Genomic DNA, 17,229 nt, shown 5'->3' with positions numbered 1-17,229 from the left:
TGGTAAGTAAGAGACTTCTTATGCTCAATTGTGCTATTTCACGTCATTGCATTCCTTAACCTTGAGATAATAAGGCTGTAGAAGATGTTGGGCACCTGTTGTACTCTTCACTGCCTATATGCAGGACACGAGGTGGGGCTTCATTATGGTACTTTGTTGTGGAGGATAATGCGCAGTGTTGCATGCAGCTGCGGAAACAAACTGTGCGTGATGTGAATAAAAAGGAGGCTCAGGCTGGCTGCTGTGATGAAATCACTTTAAGGCGAGAAAGTTGATATTGGTGCCAGACAACTTTCTAAACCTGCTGTCCTGCTCTAAGGAACATTGTGTCCTTGCAAAGAGTTAATTACATTTTTTTTTTAACTGTAAGCCTTCATTTAAAAAGAAACATAAGAGTCCACGAGATGAATGTAAGGGGTCTTGAGATATTTCTGGATTTTCTTCTTCAAAACAATATTCTGCTACACAAAATTATACTATTTTTCCCTCTAAACTTTGCTGAATTTCTATACTTTAAGTGAACCTTGCACAAAAAATGTTGTTTCACTGTTTGCAACTGCGACAGGGAGTGGACATCGCTTTGTATCTAACACACAAAACAGGTTGGGAACTATTGATCATACCAGTAGCTCTCAAATTATAGTTGTAACTTAGCTTAAAACTTAAGATAATTGTTATATTTTAACATTACTTTCACCCATCGCCACAATATTTAGCAAAACACCTCCTAAAACTTGTTAACTCCTCCCTCACACTATACTGTACATGTTAATTCCACAGCTGATGTGTGGGGGCTGATTAAATCCAAAAATGTAAAATTTAGGAAATACACATTACTGGACTGGAAGTTCTTAAACCAGAGCGCCCCGGGGACAGCTGCACACATCGCATTGAACACCAGATGAGGACATGTTAAACATAATAAAAAATATTCATCCTTCATACCTACATGTAGGTATGAAGGATGAATATTTTGAGCTATTTAAAGAGATATTATGAGCTTTTAGCCAAGTTTCTTCCCGTTATGCATAACGGGAAGAAACTTGGCTAAAAGCTCATCATAATCATTTTTACCGAAACAAAATACAATTGCAACACCTAGCATCTAAATCAATAAACAGCAAAAACATGCTAATGGTGCATGCACGCATAGTGGTGCTAGCGATTTGGCTGCTTCATGTCTTAACTTTGCTGTTTTGTGTTTAAGAGTAGTGTTCGAGGGCACATCATCACTGCTAATGGCTACTCCAATTTCCGGTTGGCGGTATTCATTTACAAGTCATGAAGAAGCGACAACATTCTTCCTTCTAGCATCATACAGACTATCCGCAGCCTGCCTTGTGAAAACACGATCTATATCTCCATCTGGTGGATGAATAGTGGTACTGCGCTCATCATTAAGGCACTGGCTTTCAATGCAGGCCAAATAGACCAACCGGCTATAGTTATCTTAGAATGGGAATATACACTTTTTTATTTTGTTGTGTTGTGGTGCGTGTACAGGTTTGTCAGGCTGAAATTAAATACTTCATTGATGCTGTGTTCCATCATCATTTACTTATACCCAGTTACATATATACATACCAATCTCGGAATCCATCGGATATCAATCCTCTGGGGGCAAGGGCCAAGACAGTGCACTGCTCATTGTTTACAGTCTGATAAGCAACTTGAGACACAAGACTGGAGTTGGAGTTCAATTTCGACTGGCTTATTTCACAAATAGCCAACCAAGATTCTATTTCGGCCACTGCCTTCTGCTTCGTTTGCTCTCCACACAGACTATTTACCTGCTTTCAACCAAAGCCTGCTCGAACATTATTGGTCCATGGTACTCTGACTACAAACGGAAACCAAAGCGCTTCCGATGTTTCTTTCCGATTCAAATAGATCTTGTAGTTGCAGAGATACACTTAATTCATTTTGGGCATATAATTAATTAGAGTTAGTTAGTTATAAATGAGAACAAATACTGTCAATTTACAATACATTTTCCTGTAACTGAAAACATCCTGGTGAATTGTGTCGCACCATTCTGGAACCTAAATAATTACATCCAAACATAAACGAGTGACATCTGACCTTGGTCTCATACACACCTGTGGCACAAGATGACTGTTTGTCTGACTGTTTGTCATAATTATGTCATTGCTGAGTTCCACATATATTTTCAGTTTTACACCATGTCAGTAGTGACCAATCAGCCTCTTCCCTTTGGACAACTGGAGCGAGAGAAGCACATCCAGATGATCTTCAGAGCTTTCCACAACAGCTGTGGGCCTTCATGCGAGTGCCACACTCAGTCACTTGGACCAAAAAAACAGCAAAATCCTCATGATTGGGAATCTGATGAGCAACTGCCGGGTCTGGCTCCTGAGAGGAAGATGGAGAACGGCTACACACAGCCACCAGGTGAAGTGAGCAGTCCAGGAGCGGAGGAGCAGTGCCATAGAGGTGCAGCAGGATCCCCCTTTATGTCTGCGCTGGAAACAGTCAGTCAAATACATATCACTGCCAGACCAGAGCTGCAAGGCGAGTATGAGGGATTACGTTTGTGTATTTGTGCGTAAAAGGGAACTCTTGCAGTGCAGAGATTTGTTTGTTTTAAAAGACTGATGCTTCGTCATTGTAGGTCCACAGTGTGTTCCTCAGAGGATCTACAGCATCACCACAGGAAGCAGCAGGTCACAGTTACTTGTGGCTGTGGAAGGTACTGGTCGCTGTTCAGCTACGTGTCCTATCTGAGAACATTCACATCCATCTTTCATAAAGAGAGAGTGAGTTATAGTGTTTTTTCAATGTATTCTCAGTCTCTCCTTGATCTCTTCCTCTTGTCAGAGAGTTCCTGTGTTTGCCTCCAGTGTTGCGGTCCTGCTCGGGCCTGTTCCTTGCAGGGCTTTGACTGTCAGGGTCAGCAGGTTTTTTATTTTGAAAGGCCCCTCAGGGTGGACGCCTGCTGCCTCGGCTGCTGCCTGATGGAGATGAGAGCCTACACGCCTCAAAAACATCTAATTGGCACTGTATGTCAGAGGTAGGATGGTCTCATCTCCGTTTTTATTGCCCTTGTAGCTTGAACAGTGGTGAAAAGTAAACAAGTACTGCTGATCAAGTACACTACTTAAATACATGTATAGTAGGCCTATTTTATTCAATGCAACTTTAGACGTCCACATTCTACGTAAACTTATTTTACAATCAACAAAAAACACTTTCAAAGCAGACAACGTGGTATAGGCACACGTGTGCTCTACTGTCACATCAGGGATCCACGGTCTCAAACAGCAGGAAGTCCTCAAACACCTCACTGAAGTGTCATCAGTGAATGCAGAAGTCAGGAAGCACATGTTAGCATTTAGCATGTTAGCCTGACCCAGCGTGCCCCCACTGTAGGCAGCCTGTAGCGCTCTGGCCAGGTGGTGCATCAAGAAAGATGCAACCATGCCGAGGTAAACTGCTGATTGCAGCCACGCCCCATATGTGATCTTAATTGGATTATGCTTGAATGCCATCACTGTTGACTCCTGAACGCAGAGCTCTGCCCTCTTGTGGCTGCAGAAACACCTGCAGCTTCTTCTCTGCTGCTGCTGCTGCTGATTCGTCTCCTTTCTTCTGCTCATTCTCACGCAGTTTATCAGGACTTTTTATGTGACTTGTGTTTTTACTTTTTAAAGGATGTGACTTGAAATATAGTGCAACACTTGTGATAAATAGTATGCTACTCATGTAAAAGTATAATTACTCAAAGAAAAGTACTCAAATTACTCTGTTAAAAAATAGTGTTGCCGTTACATTTTTTATGTAATCTCAGTTTTTTTTGTCATTTAGGTGAATTAACCCTTTGACCCCACCATCAGAATACAAGCAATCTTGATACTTCACATTCTCAGACTGAACAGCTTGTCATGTGAGCCTTTTTCCATGTCACTCCCAGCCTCTGGCCACCCTGAACCACTGTAGATGCCCTGGCCCGTCTGTAAATAGCCGTGAGAGCTTTTACTGTTCCACTCAAGCCGGGGTGTAGTCTAAACCTGGGAGACTTAATGCACAAATCAGCTGCTTGCACAGAGACACATCTACAGAGCTGCCCTGTGCTGGGAAGGAATGCGGCATCCTCCCTCATGGGAGTGTTGGCTGATGGGAGAAATGGAAACAAGTCTCTTGTAGTCAAACCAAAATACTTCCGTCTTCATTTGGCCTAAATCTGACTCTGGGGTTAGCTGTGCCTTTGTGTGTCAAAATTAGAGTTTTCAAGAAGCAGCACTCGATGAACTTGCCCCCAATTAAGACTAATCTGGTAGAGGTTTCGGTGACCAGATACCTACTTTATAAATATTCTCTCAGCTGTGCTTGAATAAAGCATGCCCCAGTTTGAAACCTTGTGGAACCAAGCAAACAATGGTTTTTGGTGCTTCAGAATCATGACAGCTGAAAATGTGATCAACCAAGCATCAAGGCTGGGCTGTGCCAGTGTGTGAAGTACTGGCCAGTGCATCTCCCAGGTTGCCTATTGCATGATTACGTAAGGAGATGTTTTTGTGTGATGGCCGACTGTGTTTGCAGGTGGAGCATGTTCACCCCTCTCCTGGAGGTGCGTGGGTCAGAAGGAGAATCGGCCATCAGAATCCAGGGCTCCTGCTGTCCATGCCGCTGCTTCTCCAACCAGCAATTCCAGGTAGAAACATTTAAGCAACGCAAAATAATGCAATAATAATGTGTTTCTACAAGTGTGTTTCAATCAGTATTTCTGCCTTTTTGTTCATACACTAGATTGTCTCCAACATTGGTGAGAAAATGGGCACAATATGGAAGAAATGGCCCGGCTTCAATGTGGAACACAACATGGACCATGAACATTTTGGGTTGGAGGGTGAGAATGATTTTATAATTCCTCATGAAGTGGTCCCAAAACTACTCCCGACATGTCCAAAGATCAAAACAAAACAGAGTTGAATTGGATGTAATTAACAATGATGAGAACATGACATTTGACTTTTGACTTAGCTTTCTCATTCATTTCTTTGAAATGAAAAGTAGCATGTGAACATTGAGGGTTTCTCAAATCCTCTGTAATCATGACACCGCATGGTTTGGAACCACCGTCGTAACGCATTGTAAATATAATTTTAATGTCACTTTTTTAGTGCCACTCAATATGGAATCACATACTAAACTGCTGCTGCTGGCGGCCACGTTCTTGTTGGTAAGTATGTGAATTATTATCACTCTCGCTCCTGTGTTTTGTTGTGTTAAAATAGGCCAAAAGAGACAGCAGAGGTATAAATAGTGAAACTAAAGATGGCTAATCCCATTTAGCTGCTTCAGTTTCAGGGTTGTGGTGTTGTGTGTGTGTGCTTCTGTCATCGTTTACTGGATTACTTAATGTCTGCTGTGAAAAAGGGGCTACATAATTCATGTTTTCTCTACAGAATTATATGTTCTTTGAAATGAGCTGATCAATCGAGGGTAAACCGGACATCGGTGAAAGTGGTCTACAAAAATGAGGCGCACCCGCCGAGTCAGTGAATGGTACAAGAAACTGCATCGTTGAATTGTATTTGTAAGACAACCATTGAAATGTTCGGTCACAACTTCCAATTTATGAAATAAAATGACATGAAACCAGCTTTAGCAGCAGATGCATATTTGACATTTATTGCTATAATCCATCAGGTGTAGATCCAACAGTGTCTCTTCACTGCCGACACACACCTGCACCCATCATCGCACCACCAAACACGGGCAGCATTACAGTTTTTCAACAAACTATAGGCGCTGTCTTGACATGATTCCAAAAAAATGCTCTCAAGGAATTGATAGAAACTGTAACAGACCCTGACCGTGGGCCCAGTCTCGTTTCTTTTTTTAATACAAAATGGCAAAAGGAGTGACGGTCAGTGTTTCAGGACTCCTACACACATTTGCTGAGGACATTAAAGCAGAGCCCATCCCCTGGATTCTTTCAAGGCGGGATGAAGACAAAACAGACAGAAGGGGAAACTGGTTCAGGGTCAGGCTCGAGGCCAGGCACAGTGATTTAGGCAGCTTGGCAGTCCATTCTTAAGATGCCAGTTATACAAACTTCTGCCCAACACAGGATGGGCCTCATCCTCTGGGATTCGACTTCCAGGTCAAAGATGGAGAATCATTGCGGATCCAGTAAAGTGATCTTTGAAGTGGACTGTATTTACAAACATATCGTACACAATAACAGTTAGCATTCTAGTTCGAAATGACCAGAGAAATTGTAGTTAAAATACAGCACTGTAATAAAATAACATCTACCTGCCACCATGTTTGAGTCCTAATGAAACAGATTAACAGAGATTAATTTGAAACAGCAGGAGGTGTGATGTTATGTTAAGCAATAAAATCAGATATAGTACTGTAACAGATTGGTTTTGTTGTATTTTGTCAAGTACACTTTGTCAACAGCTAGTAACCAGATCAGCAAACACCAGTCACATGGCCTCCCTCTGGTGGCAAGTTGACAGATGTTACATCTTGCATTAAAAAAAATAAAATGAAATTGGAGGCTTTGTTCTTCTCTGGTTGATTAAAAATAACGCTCATTTCTCTCTTCGGCTTGGTTCGGTGTCCCGTGACAGGCTTCTCTGTTCATTTCCAATTTGACGCAAAGAAGGAATGGTGGTGTTCTCGCCTCTGTTCCTGACTTTTGCTCCGTCTTCATGTTACACAGCGCCAATTTCACGTAGAAATATCCTTCCCCGGACTCGTCATCCTCCAGCACATCACATATACATACACACCTACGCACCACGAACAGAGACAAACAACATTAGCAAGAGACAAAGTACATAAGAGACTATTTATTTCCCTCCGAACCACCAATGTGGTAACAGCTCTTACTCTTGCAGAGGTGGTCTGTGTGAGAGGCTAAAGTCCACCACTAGGATTCACCAGTCCATGGAAGTCTTCCCATGCTCTGCCAACAAAGGATGCAGCACATCATCATTCAAAATAAACAAACCGTTTGGATATTTAGGTCTTTTCAAAAAGAGAATCACAACTATAATCCCGACACTAATGAATTTAGATCAAAAGCACGTGAAACATGTTGACGTTACAGACAAGGTTGTATTTTACTTGATAGTCTTTTCATAACATACAACAACAAATAATAGAAAAACTGATTTATTGGTTATATTGTTGACATTTTAACTTAAATGTACAATTTACAAAATGTCAGAAAACTGTAAACAAAATCATCAGTTTCCAGAGCCCAACCAATAGTTTTCAACCAATAGCCTGAAACCAAAAAAATATTTAAATTAGAAGCAGCGAATCTTCACATTTAAAACAGCTGGAACAAACAAAAACAAGAAATCACCACAATCTTCTGTCTTTGTGAGAAACATTAGCTCTGTTTTATATCATTGAAGCAACACTAATGCATTATAGCAAGTCAGTAAGAGTGTAATCTGTGAGTATGTATACATCTATGTGAGAGAGAGAGAGAGAAAATAATTGAACGATGAGACATACATACTTGATGCTGTCATTGTGAGTCTTGTACTCCATGATGGTGTTGGGGGGCAGGTTGAGGACTCTGCGCAGGGTGTCTCTGATACGGGCGGTGGTCGCCTGGTCGCCAGCGGTCTTGTTCCAAATGGAGATGATGTCCTCCTGGAGAAAAGAAGCAGAGAAGGCATGTCTGAGGAAACCGAAGTAGGCAGCGTGCGTGACTCGGTACAAACAGGCGCGTGTCCGATTGTGGGTTTACCTGGAAGCGTACCGACACCACGGCCCCGCAGATCTCCTCTCCGACCATGAACTGCTCCCCGAGCATGGCCAGGATCAGGTTCTCCCAGCAACGAGATGCCAGGCCTTTCCTCAGACGGATAATCCACTTCCCACCCATCTTATTGGCATCATCCTAAAAGCAAGAGGCAGGGTTTCAAAGAGGGCTTTGCATGTATAAAACCAAATAGATACGATTCATTACAAGATCGCAGTACTCACCTCCCACATAGGTTTAATACCCTCCTTGAAGAGGTGGAAGTCACTGTGGCCTGTCAGATCACCGGGCCGGATCATGTGACTATAGAAACGCCAGAACTGCTCCACCTTGGGAAGGACGAAACAATGTTTGTGTCAGAATGAGTCAGTCAGGATAAACTACATTTTCATTGCAGACTAAATGCAACAGCACCACCCATGTAAGAAGGCCTTACCAGAAACAACTGGGTATTCAATATAAGTGGAAACATTTCTGTATTCACAATGAAAATACATTTTAGGGACAATTGCAAGTGACAAATAATTGTTTTTAAAGATATTTTCAGAGCCAAACTTTTGCTATTGAGGTTTTTTTATTCAGAGGGTCTCCCGTGTAGTTCGCACACCGGTATGCCCCATCTAAAAGAAGTCACGTGGAGGGACTTACCGAGGCGAAGATGCCAATCTGTTTAATGTTCTGCTCGTAGCTCTGAGTACTGGCTGGTCTCCCTGGGGTGCGTCTGGAGTACCAGAAGGTGTAGTTGTATTGAAGAGGGTGCTCTCCTGCCCCTGGCACCACCATCTGCAGAACGTCAGAAAGTGACTGAGACACACAATTAACCTTAAAGCTCCAAAAACACACACACACACACCAGTCATTCTCTAATAGCTTTAATAATACCTTTTTCTTGATGTTCTGGTCCTCGTCTTCAGTTTTTTCCTTCTCACCGTCTTTCGGTGAGCCTTGGTCCTGGTCGTGGTCTCCACTGTCGTCATCTTTCAGACTGGAATTGATGAGCAGCAAAAACAAAAATGTTTGTGTCATGCACCGACTTCTTTTAAGAATGACTTACAACTCTGTTGGCAAGTAATTAGGTACAACGTTACCTGGCTTAATACAATGCTGTCTAAAGCAACAGAAAGACAGGTCAGTTTCTGGTGTTAACAAGTTTGTGGTGCTGTTTGTGTGTTGTGTTTTAGTCAAAGGTATTTATGATATTCAGTGTGCCCTCATTAGTATAACAATGGGAAACACTTTTACCGTTTGTGATGCACACGTACACACCTGTACTTAATCTACTCTGCTCGTGAATATCCTACGACACACGGTTAGCTGTCAGCCCGTACTTTAGGGCCATGGGAGTCGAGTTTGAACCGAGACTGCGCGCACGTCTCACCGCCTCTCGACAACTGCCACACCGAGGATTCAGGGCCTGTCCGCCTTCCGCAATGCTAAGCTACAGCTAACAACAGAGCACATCCCCATTTATACAATACTATGTACTCTTTGTTGTTACTTCCCTTCGTTTTAAACGCACTTGTGTGTGTGTGGACCTCGCTCTCGTGGGGGTTTATAAGCCTAACGTAGCACAGAGCATGCAGGACCACGCAATTAAAGCTGACACACCTCTCTTTTAACACGCAGCAGCTTTCATTAAGCGTTATTCTCCCACGTAAATGTATAGTCGCGACGGGGGCCCACTCTCTGGCAGATATCCCACGGAAACTTTTGATTACTCACGCGTCAAATTTGTTGTTCATTATTTTCTAGGTAGGAAGCCTTTCGGAGTCCGACCACAGTCTCCTGAATTCCGCAGGAACAGCAGCGAGCAGAGCAGACTCACGTGCACGCGCACGCAGTGTATTAGTCGTTGTGATAAACGTGGGGGTGACACATAGCTTTTCCTCAGTTTTTTGACCTAATTAATTCATTTATACGCACTGGAAATCCAAATATACACAAATATAAAGCCAAAATCACATCAGATAATATGGGAAATATAAGCACCAACTTATCTTTTAACATTTTATTCATCATGTCTAACTCCCAACCATAATAAATACACATCACTGTACCACTCTAATCAGTTAATTATAGCTTAGTAAAAGTCTCTGTTAACACTGGGTCTAATGAATCATCAGAAAACCCTGTGACTTCGACACAGACATGGCTACGGGCAGGCAGACACACCAACACACATACGCAGCCTCGACACAACAAGGGCCGGCGGCCTCTTTTCATGAAGCGGCCTCCTCTGATGTGCCGCATCCCTCGTTTCATCACTTCCATCCATCCGCTTGTCATCTGTTCTTGCGGCAACTTCAAACCATGGCTCTGTTCAGGTCCAGGCAGAGCTGTGGACCGAGTCTGGGGGGACAAAAAGGGAGCTGGAGGGGGGGAGGGTGAGGATGGAGTCAGGAACAAAGTGGACTTCTTTGGGTCCAGCCTGGTGAGCATGTTTGGGAATGAGGACTGAAAAAGAAACTGTCTGTGTCTTGAGACAAACCATAGAGGCTAGGTAAGAAGTAGAGCGTTTGGGGGTGAGGGACGGGAGGATGGCTCTGGCATGGTATGGCACGTTATGGTGTGGTGTGGTTTGGTTGGCTCTGCTGTCAGAGACCAACCCCTCGCCCCTTGCCCCCTGTGCCTCTGTGAGGACCTTCATGAGAGGACCCTTTGTTCCAGGCCGGCAGGCGTACCAGTGAGTGAATGAGCAAGAGCAGCGGCGGCCCTCTTCAATTGCGGCTGTTTGTTTACACCACCAAGTCCCGTCATACTTCATTAGCAGCCCAGCCCACCGACAACCTCTGATGTCCTAATCGCCGATGAGTGTGTGGCTGCCCATCAGCCCTGAGCCTCAGCGGTTCAGAATAAAGAGGTTTCCAGGATTCCCACTAAATCAGCCTGCCTGCCTTCTCAGCCACTAGTGGTACAAATAAATACACATACATGCACACACACACACACAGCCTCCGTGGTGAGGGTGGATGGGAGAACTGGTTCTTTCATCGTGGGCCAAGAGGCACCGGGAGGTGAGCCGACGTCAGTGGAGCAGCAACAGTCCCAGAGAACTAGCTTTGCATCACAGAGATGTGAGAGATCTGCCGCCCAGAAAGAGACAAAAGCAAGACAGAGCGATTATTCAGTGCTGCCATCCTCTGAGCACAATCACAGACTTTAAAATGTGGCTTTAAAAAGGTAGCATTCAGCTATAGATTGATTGAATGTTTTTGATTAATGGTTTGAATTTGGTGTCTATTAAATGTGCAGCATCCTTTACTATCTATGTGTCTATCTGTCATTGGGTGACTGATGAAGATTCTGCTTTATTGTAGAGTATATAGGTTGTGTTTTTACAGAGCCTGTAAATCACAATAATGAAGCATTTGGTGAAATAAAGAAGACCCATCAGCTAGTGTTGTCTTTCCCACATTTAGTGCTGCACAATAATAAGTTACTTCAATGAACTGACCTCCTGAATGGCTCTTCCCAGTCTCTCCTGGCTCTTCACCACCTTCCTGAAAGAGACCATTATTATTTCTGACAACAACAACAACAATATTATAAGCTACTGCTATTAGCTGTGTAATCCCGTTCTAATGACAAGAAGAGAGCCCACCTGTGTATTCTGCGAGCCAGGCTGAGGGTGAAGTTTGCCGAGCAGTCGGGCTGATAGGTGGACGGCACGATGGTGTAGTCTCCGGGAGAAAGACAGCAGGCCAGACTCACATCCTGGGTGTAGCAGTGAGGGACACAACTGGCTGCCGGATCCTCGTCCCTTGGTAACGTCTGCTCAGACTCCCCTTCTGGAAACTGGATGCACAGTGATGATCAAATGCTGTATAATTACATCCATTCGCTATTTTATTTTAACATATAGTGTATTAAGAATATTTTTTATATTTCATATGTTTTTCTTTACAGCAGATAATAATTATAATAATACAGATATCTTAAAAGTCTGTTTATAATCTATTTATAATTGTGTCAGAACTACAAGTGCACATGATTTGCTGATCTAACCCTGGCACTTTCACATTGATGTTTATTTAAACGTTGATGAACGGCTGAGGTTGAATGTTCACAGAGGTGAATGGCCCCGTACTTCTAAATGACGCTGGTACTCTCCCTGAATGTTTCACTGACCTTGTATATGTGAAAGCCAATAGGGTGGAGATCCGTGTCAGGGCGGCTCTGGTGCAGGTTAATCCTGATATTAACTCCTGACGTCACTGCTGACTCGTCGCACACTGTAAAAGGGAAGCAGGGGTTCTGCCAGTGAGACAGGAAATTCCTGCTTCCTCCGGCTGTCCTTCCCTCTGCCCACGAGCCCCGGAAGTAACTGCTCTCCCACTCTCCATCTGTTGTCAATGGCAGTGTAGGTGCTGGGCTTTTCAGGGCACTGAGGAGGACACCAACATTGTCATGTCAGGAAAACTTCCATTGAATCACAGCACTTCACGTGGCAAAACACGGAAGTAGGAAATAAAAATTAACCAGCAGATGTCACTGTTTACTTGCTGTCATTCATTTGTAAGGGACATCATGACCACAGAAAGTCTGTCTGTGTCATTTGATTTTATCAACAACTGTTCGTCCGATGGAGTTCATACTCGGCGGGTGTTTTGCCGAGGACCCAAGAAAGTACAAGTGTCAAGTGTGAGCTCTTGAGATCTACGGGACAAATGCAGTAGAAGTGCATTATGTACACACTGCGTGGTGTAACGAGAGGGGACCCCCGAAAAGCATTCTGGGTATAACTCATTCAAGAATCGCTGAAGTAAGACAGACCTTAGAGACTAGAGATCTACCTACAGTGTGGGATGTTTGTATGAGCGGTTACAGGAGGCCTGTATTCTGAACAGTCACGTGTTGAACAGGCAGTGCACTAGTGAAGCATAAATCATGATCTCAAATTAATAAATCGTGCACACAAATATGAAGAACACATTTAACAATGGTGTTGATAACATGCGTAAGGGCGCTACATGATATTCAAAGCATCAGTAAAGCATCAAACAACTATTTGCAATTTAAAGATATAGTAATGATGCAATAATAATGATGTTAATAATAATAATAATAATAATGTAATCCGAGCTTCTCTGTGTTTTGTTTACATGGCTGAGCGTGCCTTTTAACCCATGTAAGTGCACGAGAGCGTGAGCCATTGGCTCGCTCCTGTCCAATAGATGTGCTCTGAATTCTGTATCGAGTACATTTAAGGGATGTTAAAGATAACACAACACCACGAATGGAAGCAGATATTGTGTTATTTTTTACAGCCATTAAAAATGCGTGAATTGTAACCTATTGTTTCACAATTTCTGTTCAGTTCCGTTCATTTGTGCATCCAATTTGACTGATTTGAGATATTGAATTAATAATTTTTGCAAACCAATTAGTCCCCCCCCCTCTATGACACCCTTTGGGCTCCAAAGAAACAACGTTACACATATCTCTAAAAGTACCGTAACTTTTTAAAGATGTAAATACAGTAAATCTCTATGATCTGTAAGTTCAAACGTTATTATGAAAAACAAACAACCTGGATGCGCTGCATGTTTCCCCATAATGTTTCCATAGATAAGACGAGCTTGTTGCCTTTCTCCAACTGGTCCTTACCTGAGGGACGTGGAAGAGGAGGAAAAGGCCCTGATGAGGAAGCGGGCCTCAGCTCCTGGCTGGTAGGTGCTGGGGATCAGCAGGTAGTGTCCAGGCTCCAGCTGCTCACGGAGGACCACCTCTCTCTCGTAGGCATGGCAGCGAGTAGAAGCACAGGGAGGTTTGTTCAACATCCGGCTGAGATTAAAACGCCTCTTCTCCACCTATTGACAGAAACATGTGAGTGACACGATGTAAAGACACAAACATTTACTTTTCTAGAAGTGATAGCACAGACCTTCCACATGTGTAGAGCAATAGCCTGGTAGTACTGGTGTGTTGTGTTGTTGCTATCCTCGAGTGCCGTTTGTGCGCATTGCTCTGTGTGTCTCTGTTTTCTATGCTGTAGCAGGGACACCAGCACCTCGCCTCTCTCACACACTTTGAGCCAGAACTTTGGGTTGCTGCCGTAGCTGCTGCTGTTTCGGCTGCCCCCGGCCGAGTGCCCTTTCTTCCACCGGCCCGCCAGCTGATGGTTGTGTGTCAGCAGATTTCCTGTCGGAGAGAGGAGCGTTGCGAGGTTTTAAAAAAGGGCAGACGAGGAGGTCAAAGTCAGTTTAAAACAGTCTTGAGCGGATTAAGGGAATCACCAGTATAGATGCTCTTTAGGTGCCCCTCGTCACTGATGGGGTAGCCCACTGTGACATCATCAAACTGGGACAGAAATTCGGTCCCATCCAACCAGAACTCGCCCTCCGCAACCCTGGCTTGTAGGTCCAACGCAGAAACGGGGTCGACAGAACTCCAACCCAAACCACTGCAGACAAAGAGGAAGACCGAGTGACTGCAGACTGGGGCTGAATCTAAATGGCAGACTTGTGGATTTTAAAAGGTGCGTACATGTGAGTAACTAAATCATGTCCGCAAGGTGCTTTAGTGCATCTTCTCTGGACTTTCTACAGACTTTCAGAGTGCTGAGCCTGAGTGCAGACTTCAGACTTGATCAGATAAACCATTCATATATCATCATTCAATAACACTGAGATATAATTACATTGTCAACACATAGGTCATACACAAGGCAATGACTATGGTGTGAAGGCTCAGCTCTTAATCTTAACTATGACACACATGCCTACCTCCCTATCCAGGCCCCTCCCCAGCAGCATCTTCCCCAGGGGTTTCTGATCCTGAGCAGCAGTACTTTGCTCCCTGACACCATCTGGACATCCAACCACTCCATCACAGTCATCGCGTGGTACTGACCGAGCTCACTGGCACCTGCAACAGTCATCGAGGTCATCAGGCGATGTGACACAGGATCAACATCGCTTCTATCTGCAAGAAAACAACTTCTTTCTGACCTCCTGGGCTGCTGTGAGTGGAGCAGCTAACCGCACACTCGTCTTTCACTGGAAACAGAAGGTTCAGGTCCAGGATTCTCCCCGTGACCTGGTCGCTGTCTTGTTCTGGTCTCTGCTGCTCCTCCTCTGCCTCTCCCAAGCTCCAGCGTTCAGCCAGGCCCCCGGTACAATCCACCAGGGCCTCGGACACCTGCCCTGCCCACAGTCGCTCATATGAGCCATGAAGCCTGAAGAGGAAGGAAGGGAAAACTTCACTAAACACGTAGTTGGTTCATAGTGTTGTTCAAAGTAGGTTTAAACTGAGAGATAAGATGGGAAATTCCACGCATTACTTACTTGGCGTAGGCTTTCTCCAACAGGGCAACCCAAAAGGCAGTGGGGGAGTGGCAGCGTGAGAAGCAGAGAGTGGAATTGATACAGGGCAGGCGGTCGTCGATGGTCACTTCTGTCCAGTGTCCCTGCTGCCAAAAACAAAAGTGGAAGGAGCCCCTGTACCTGCTGTCGTCCCACTGGGGCTGCTCTGGAGGCAACACCTGCAGAGTCACAGATCAACACAGCAGTATAGGACACACAGCAGACAACATGCTCATGACCTACACAGTCAATGCAACCGAGTCTAATCACTGGGCCAGAGCCGTAGATCATTAACATCTATTGAAGTCTAAATGACAATACAGTTGTTGCTCTACCTTGTTCAGTAGCTGTTTATTCTTGAGCAGGAAGGTGCAGGCACAGAGAAACCAGCAGTCTCCTAATAAGCCTTGTTTTGCATGACCCAGGCTGATGTTGTCAGGGAAGAGAGCTGGCGACTGGCAGATCTCCTGGAGGTGTAAAAGAAGACAGAAATTGAGAAAAACACACTTAAAGAAGACTTGCAATAACTCTGGCATTTGGGGAGTTGAAAAAAAAAAACGAGGTGCAGAAATGAGTTAACAGAAGATGTCAACATGAAGGTCAGGGCCTCATAAATATTGGTTGTCACCCAATCAGTTTCTTCGGGTTGCAAGATGATAAACAATTAAATAAAAAACACACTATGTCTTTTACTACATACATTTGCTTTTTGTAACCTGTAAGCACTCTTTCATAACCCAATCAACCACCTGATGAGGGGAATCCTTCTGTTGTTGAACAGATCAACCTGTGACAGGGTGATGCAACATTCAATCTCTGACAAAAGAAAACGCACGAGGAATACACGACGGCATTTCCCACTTCCTCTTAGCACTGGGTCTGACCTGCGGGCGTCTCCAGGTGATCTCACCCTGCAGCCGGGCGATGGGCGTGGAGCTGTCAGAGAACAGGGAGGCGTCGTCTGAGGGGAAGTCCTGGTCCTCAAACAGAGCCTCGCCTCCACACTCTGCTCCACCTGCTTCTTTCATGGCTCCGGCTTCTTTTTCAACCTGGATGGAACCTGCTGGATCCGTGGGTGAACCTCAGCCAGCTGTGACCATCCTCACGGCCTCTTTGTACACTTCACACATGCATTACACCTAAAAACAAAGTTACATTAAATATGAATGAGATGTTGTTTATTTGTGGTTTGGTGCAAAGATCACCAGCAGAAAGATGCAACCTGCTGTAGATGTAGGTAGTTTAACTCTATTTATCTGTGACCATAAAGTGACTGTTTTGTGTGTGTGTGTGTGTGTGTGTGTGTGTGTGTGTGTGTGTGTGTGTGTCTTTATTTTCTTCTTTTTGTTTGGGAATACTTCAACAAGTGTGTTATGTTTATTTTATTTACGACAGAAACAAATCAAACAATATCAGTTCACCTTCCCTCATAATCCATTAATATGTGTATAATAAAATGTTACAGTGAATATATATTGTAACAACATTGTATGCATGTAGTTTTAGGGGGAAACATACTTTGGTTATTCGCCTAGCTTAAGTGATAAAAGACAAATATTAACTGTTATCCAGAACCGTAATAACAGTGATATAAAAAAAAAAGCTGTATGAATATGTCTCCAAACCAAACTGTAATATTGCAGGTAATTGCAGGTAATTGTGTGGAGCACCTCTGTGTTTCTGTTTCTCACCTTTCTCCTCTTCGAAGCATTCGTTCTTCATCACAACACAGCAGCTAACCGTTAGCTCCAGCTAGCTTAACCTGCACACATGTAGTAGCGTCGTATCTCCGTATCGCTCCATCTTATCGTGGTTTCACAGCCACAACCACGATTACATCGAGTTATATTTCTCCCAAAAGCATGAGAGATGTCATTATGATCAACAGTTATACATACAAACCAGGCGCGTGATTCTTGCTGAGTATAAATACACGTAAAAGTCTCTTCCGCCTGGACCTCCAGCAGTTCATTCATAAAGTGAATCCTTCCCGTGCAGCTGAACACGCCCGCCACCTACTGTCGGTATCGGGAATTACACACGGTCGACTGCCGTTTGTACGGATGAAAATATATTATTATTATCAGGTACATCTGGCTAAAACTAATGCAGCCTAATTATATTTTGTATATATAGATATATATATCATATTATAATATAACAACCCTG

At 43.9% G+C, this 17,229-nt stretch overlaps 3 protein-coding genes across 7 annotated transcripts; 1 reads left to right on the top strand and 2 right to left on the bottom strand.

Annotated features, from left to right (window-relative positions):
• Nucleotides 1–2,183: 2,183 nt before the first annotated feature.
• On the top strand, nt 2,184–5,453 carry LOC142956041 (phospholipid scramblase family member 5). The gene is made up of 7 exons (XM_076097338.1): nt 2,184–2,532; nt 2,633–2,710; nt 2,839–3,031; nt 4,561–4,672; nt 4,768–4,867; nt 5,142–5,200; nt 5,427–5,453. The coding sequence occupies exons 1-7, from the start codon at nt 2,184–2,186 to the stop codon at nt 5,451–5,453; spliced, it is 918 nt and encodes a 305-aa protein (XP_075953453.1).
• Nucleotides 5,454–5,624: 171 nt separating this feature from the next.
• eif4e2 (eukaryotic translation initiation factor 4E family member 2) lies at nt 5,625–9,623 on the bottom strand. Of its 5 annotated transcripts, none has more exons than XM_076097971.1 (8): nt 9,479–9,623; nt 8,639–8,741; nt 8,405–8,560; nt 7,981–8,085; nt 7,742–7,894; nt 7,504–7,644; nt 6,868–6,943; nt 5,625–6,767 (listed from the first exon to the last, which is right to left on the bottom strand). In XM_076097971.1, exons 1-7 carry the CDS (start codon nt 9,496–9,498, stop codon nt 6,908–6,910), a joined length of 714 nt encoding a protein of 237 aa, XP_075954086.1. In that variant the 5' UTR covers nt 9,499–9,623; the 3' UTR covers nt 5,625–6,767; nt 6,868–6,907. The 5 variants fall into 5 exon arrangements, with proteins under 5 accessions (XP_075954086.1, XP_075954085.1, XP_075954088.1 ...); XM_076097970.1 differs by having other exon boundaries at nt 7,508–7,644; XM_076097973.1 differs by having other exon boundaries at nt 7,508–7,644; nt 8,405–8,539.
• A 136-nt stretch (nt 9,624–9,759) lies between these two features.
• capn10 (calpain 10) lies at nt 9,760–17,017 on the bottom strand. The gene is made up of 13 exons (XM_076098508.1): nt 16,752–17,017; nt 15,945–16,199; nt 15,396–15,527; nt 15,043–15,239; nt 14,707–14,933; nt 14,482–14,623; nt 13,993–14,159; nt 13,641–13,897; nt 13,364–13,566; nt 11,885–12,140; nt 11,358–11,551; nt 11,211–11,256; nt 9,760–10,839 (listed from the first exon to the last, which is right to left on the bottom strand). Exons 2-13 carry the CDS (start codon nt 16,086–16,088, stop codon nt 10,810–10,812), a joined length of 1,995 nt encoding a protein of 664 aa, XP_075954623.1. The 5' UTR covers nt 16,089–16,199; nt 16,752–17,017; the 3' UTR covers nt 9,760–10,809.
• Nucleotides 17,018–17,229: the final 212 nt, after the last annotated feature.

Source organism: Anarhichas minor, unplaced genomic scaffold (genome assembly GCF_050575085.1).
Source record: "Anarhichas minor isolate MPS153535 unplaced genomic scaffold, ASM5057508v1 ptg000024l, whole genome shotgun sequence".
Taxonomy (NCBI): domain Eukaryota; kingdom Metazoa; phylum Chordata; class Actinopteri; order Perciformes; family Anarhichadidae; genus Anarhichas; species Anarhichas minor.
The sequence above is the reverse complement of the archived record's forward strand: the minus strand, read 5'-3'. Positions and strand labels throughout refer to the sequence as shown.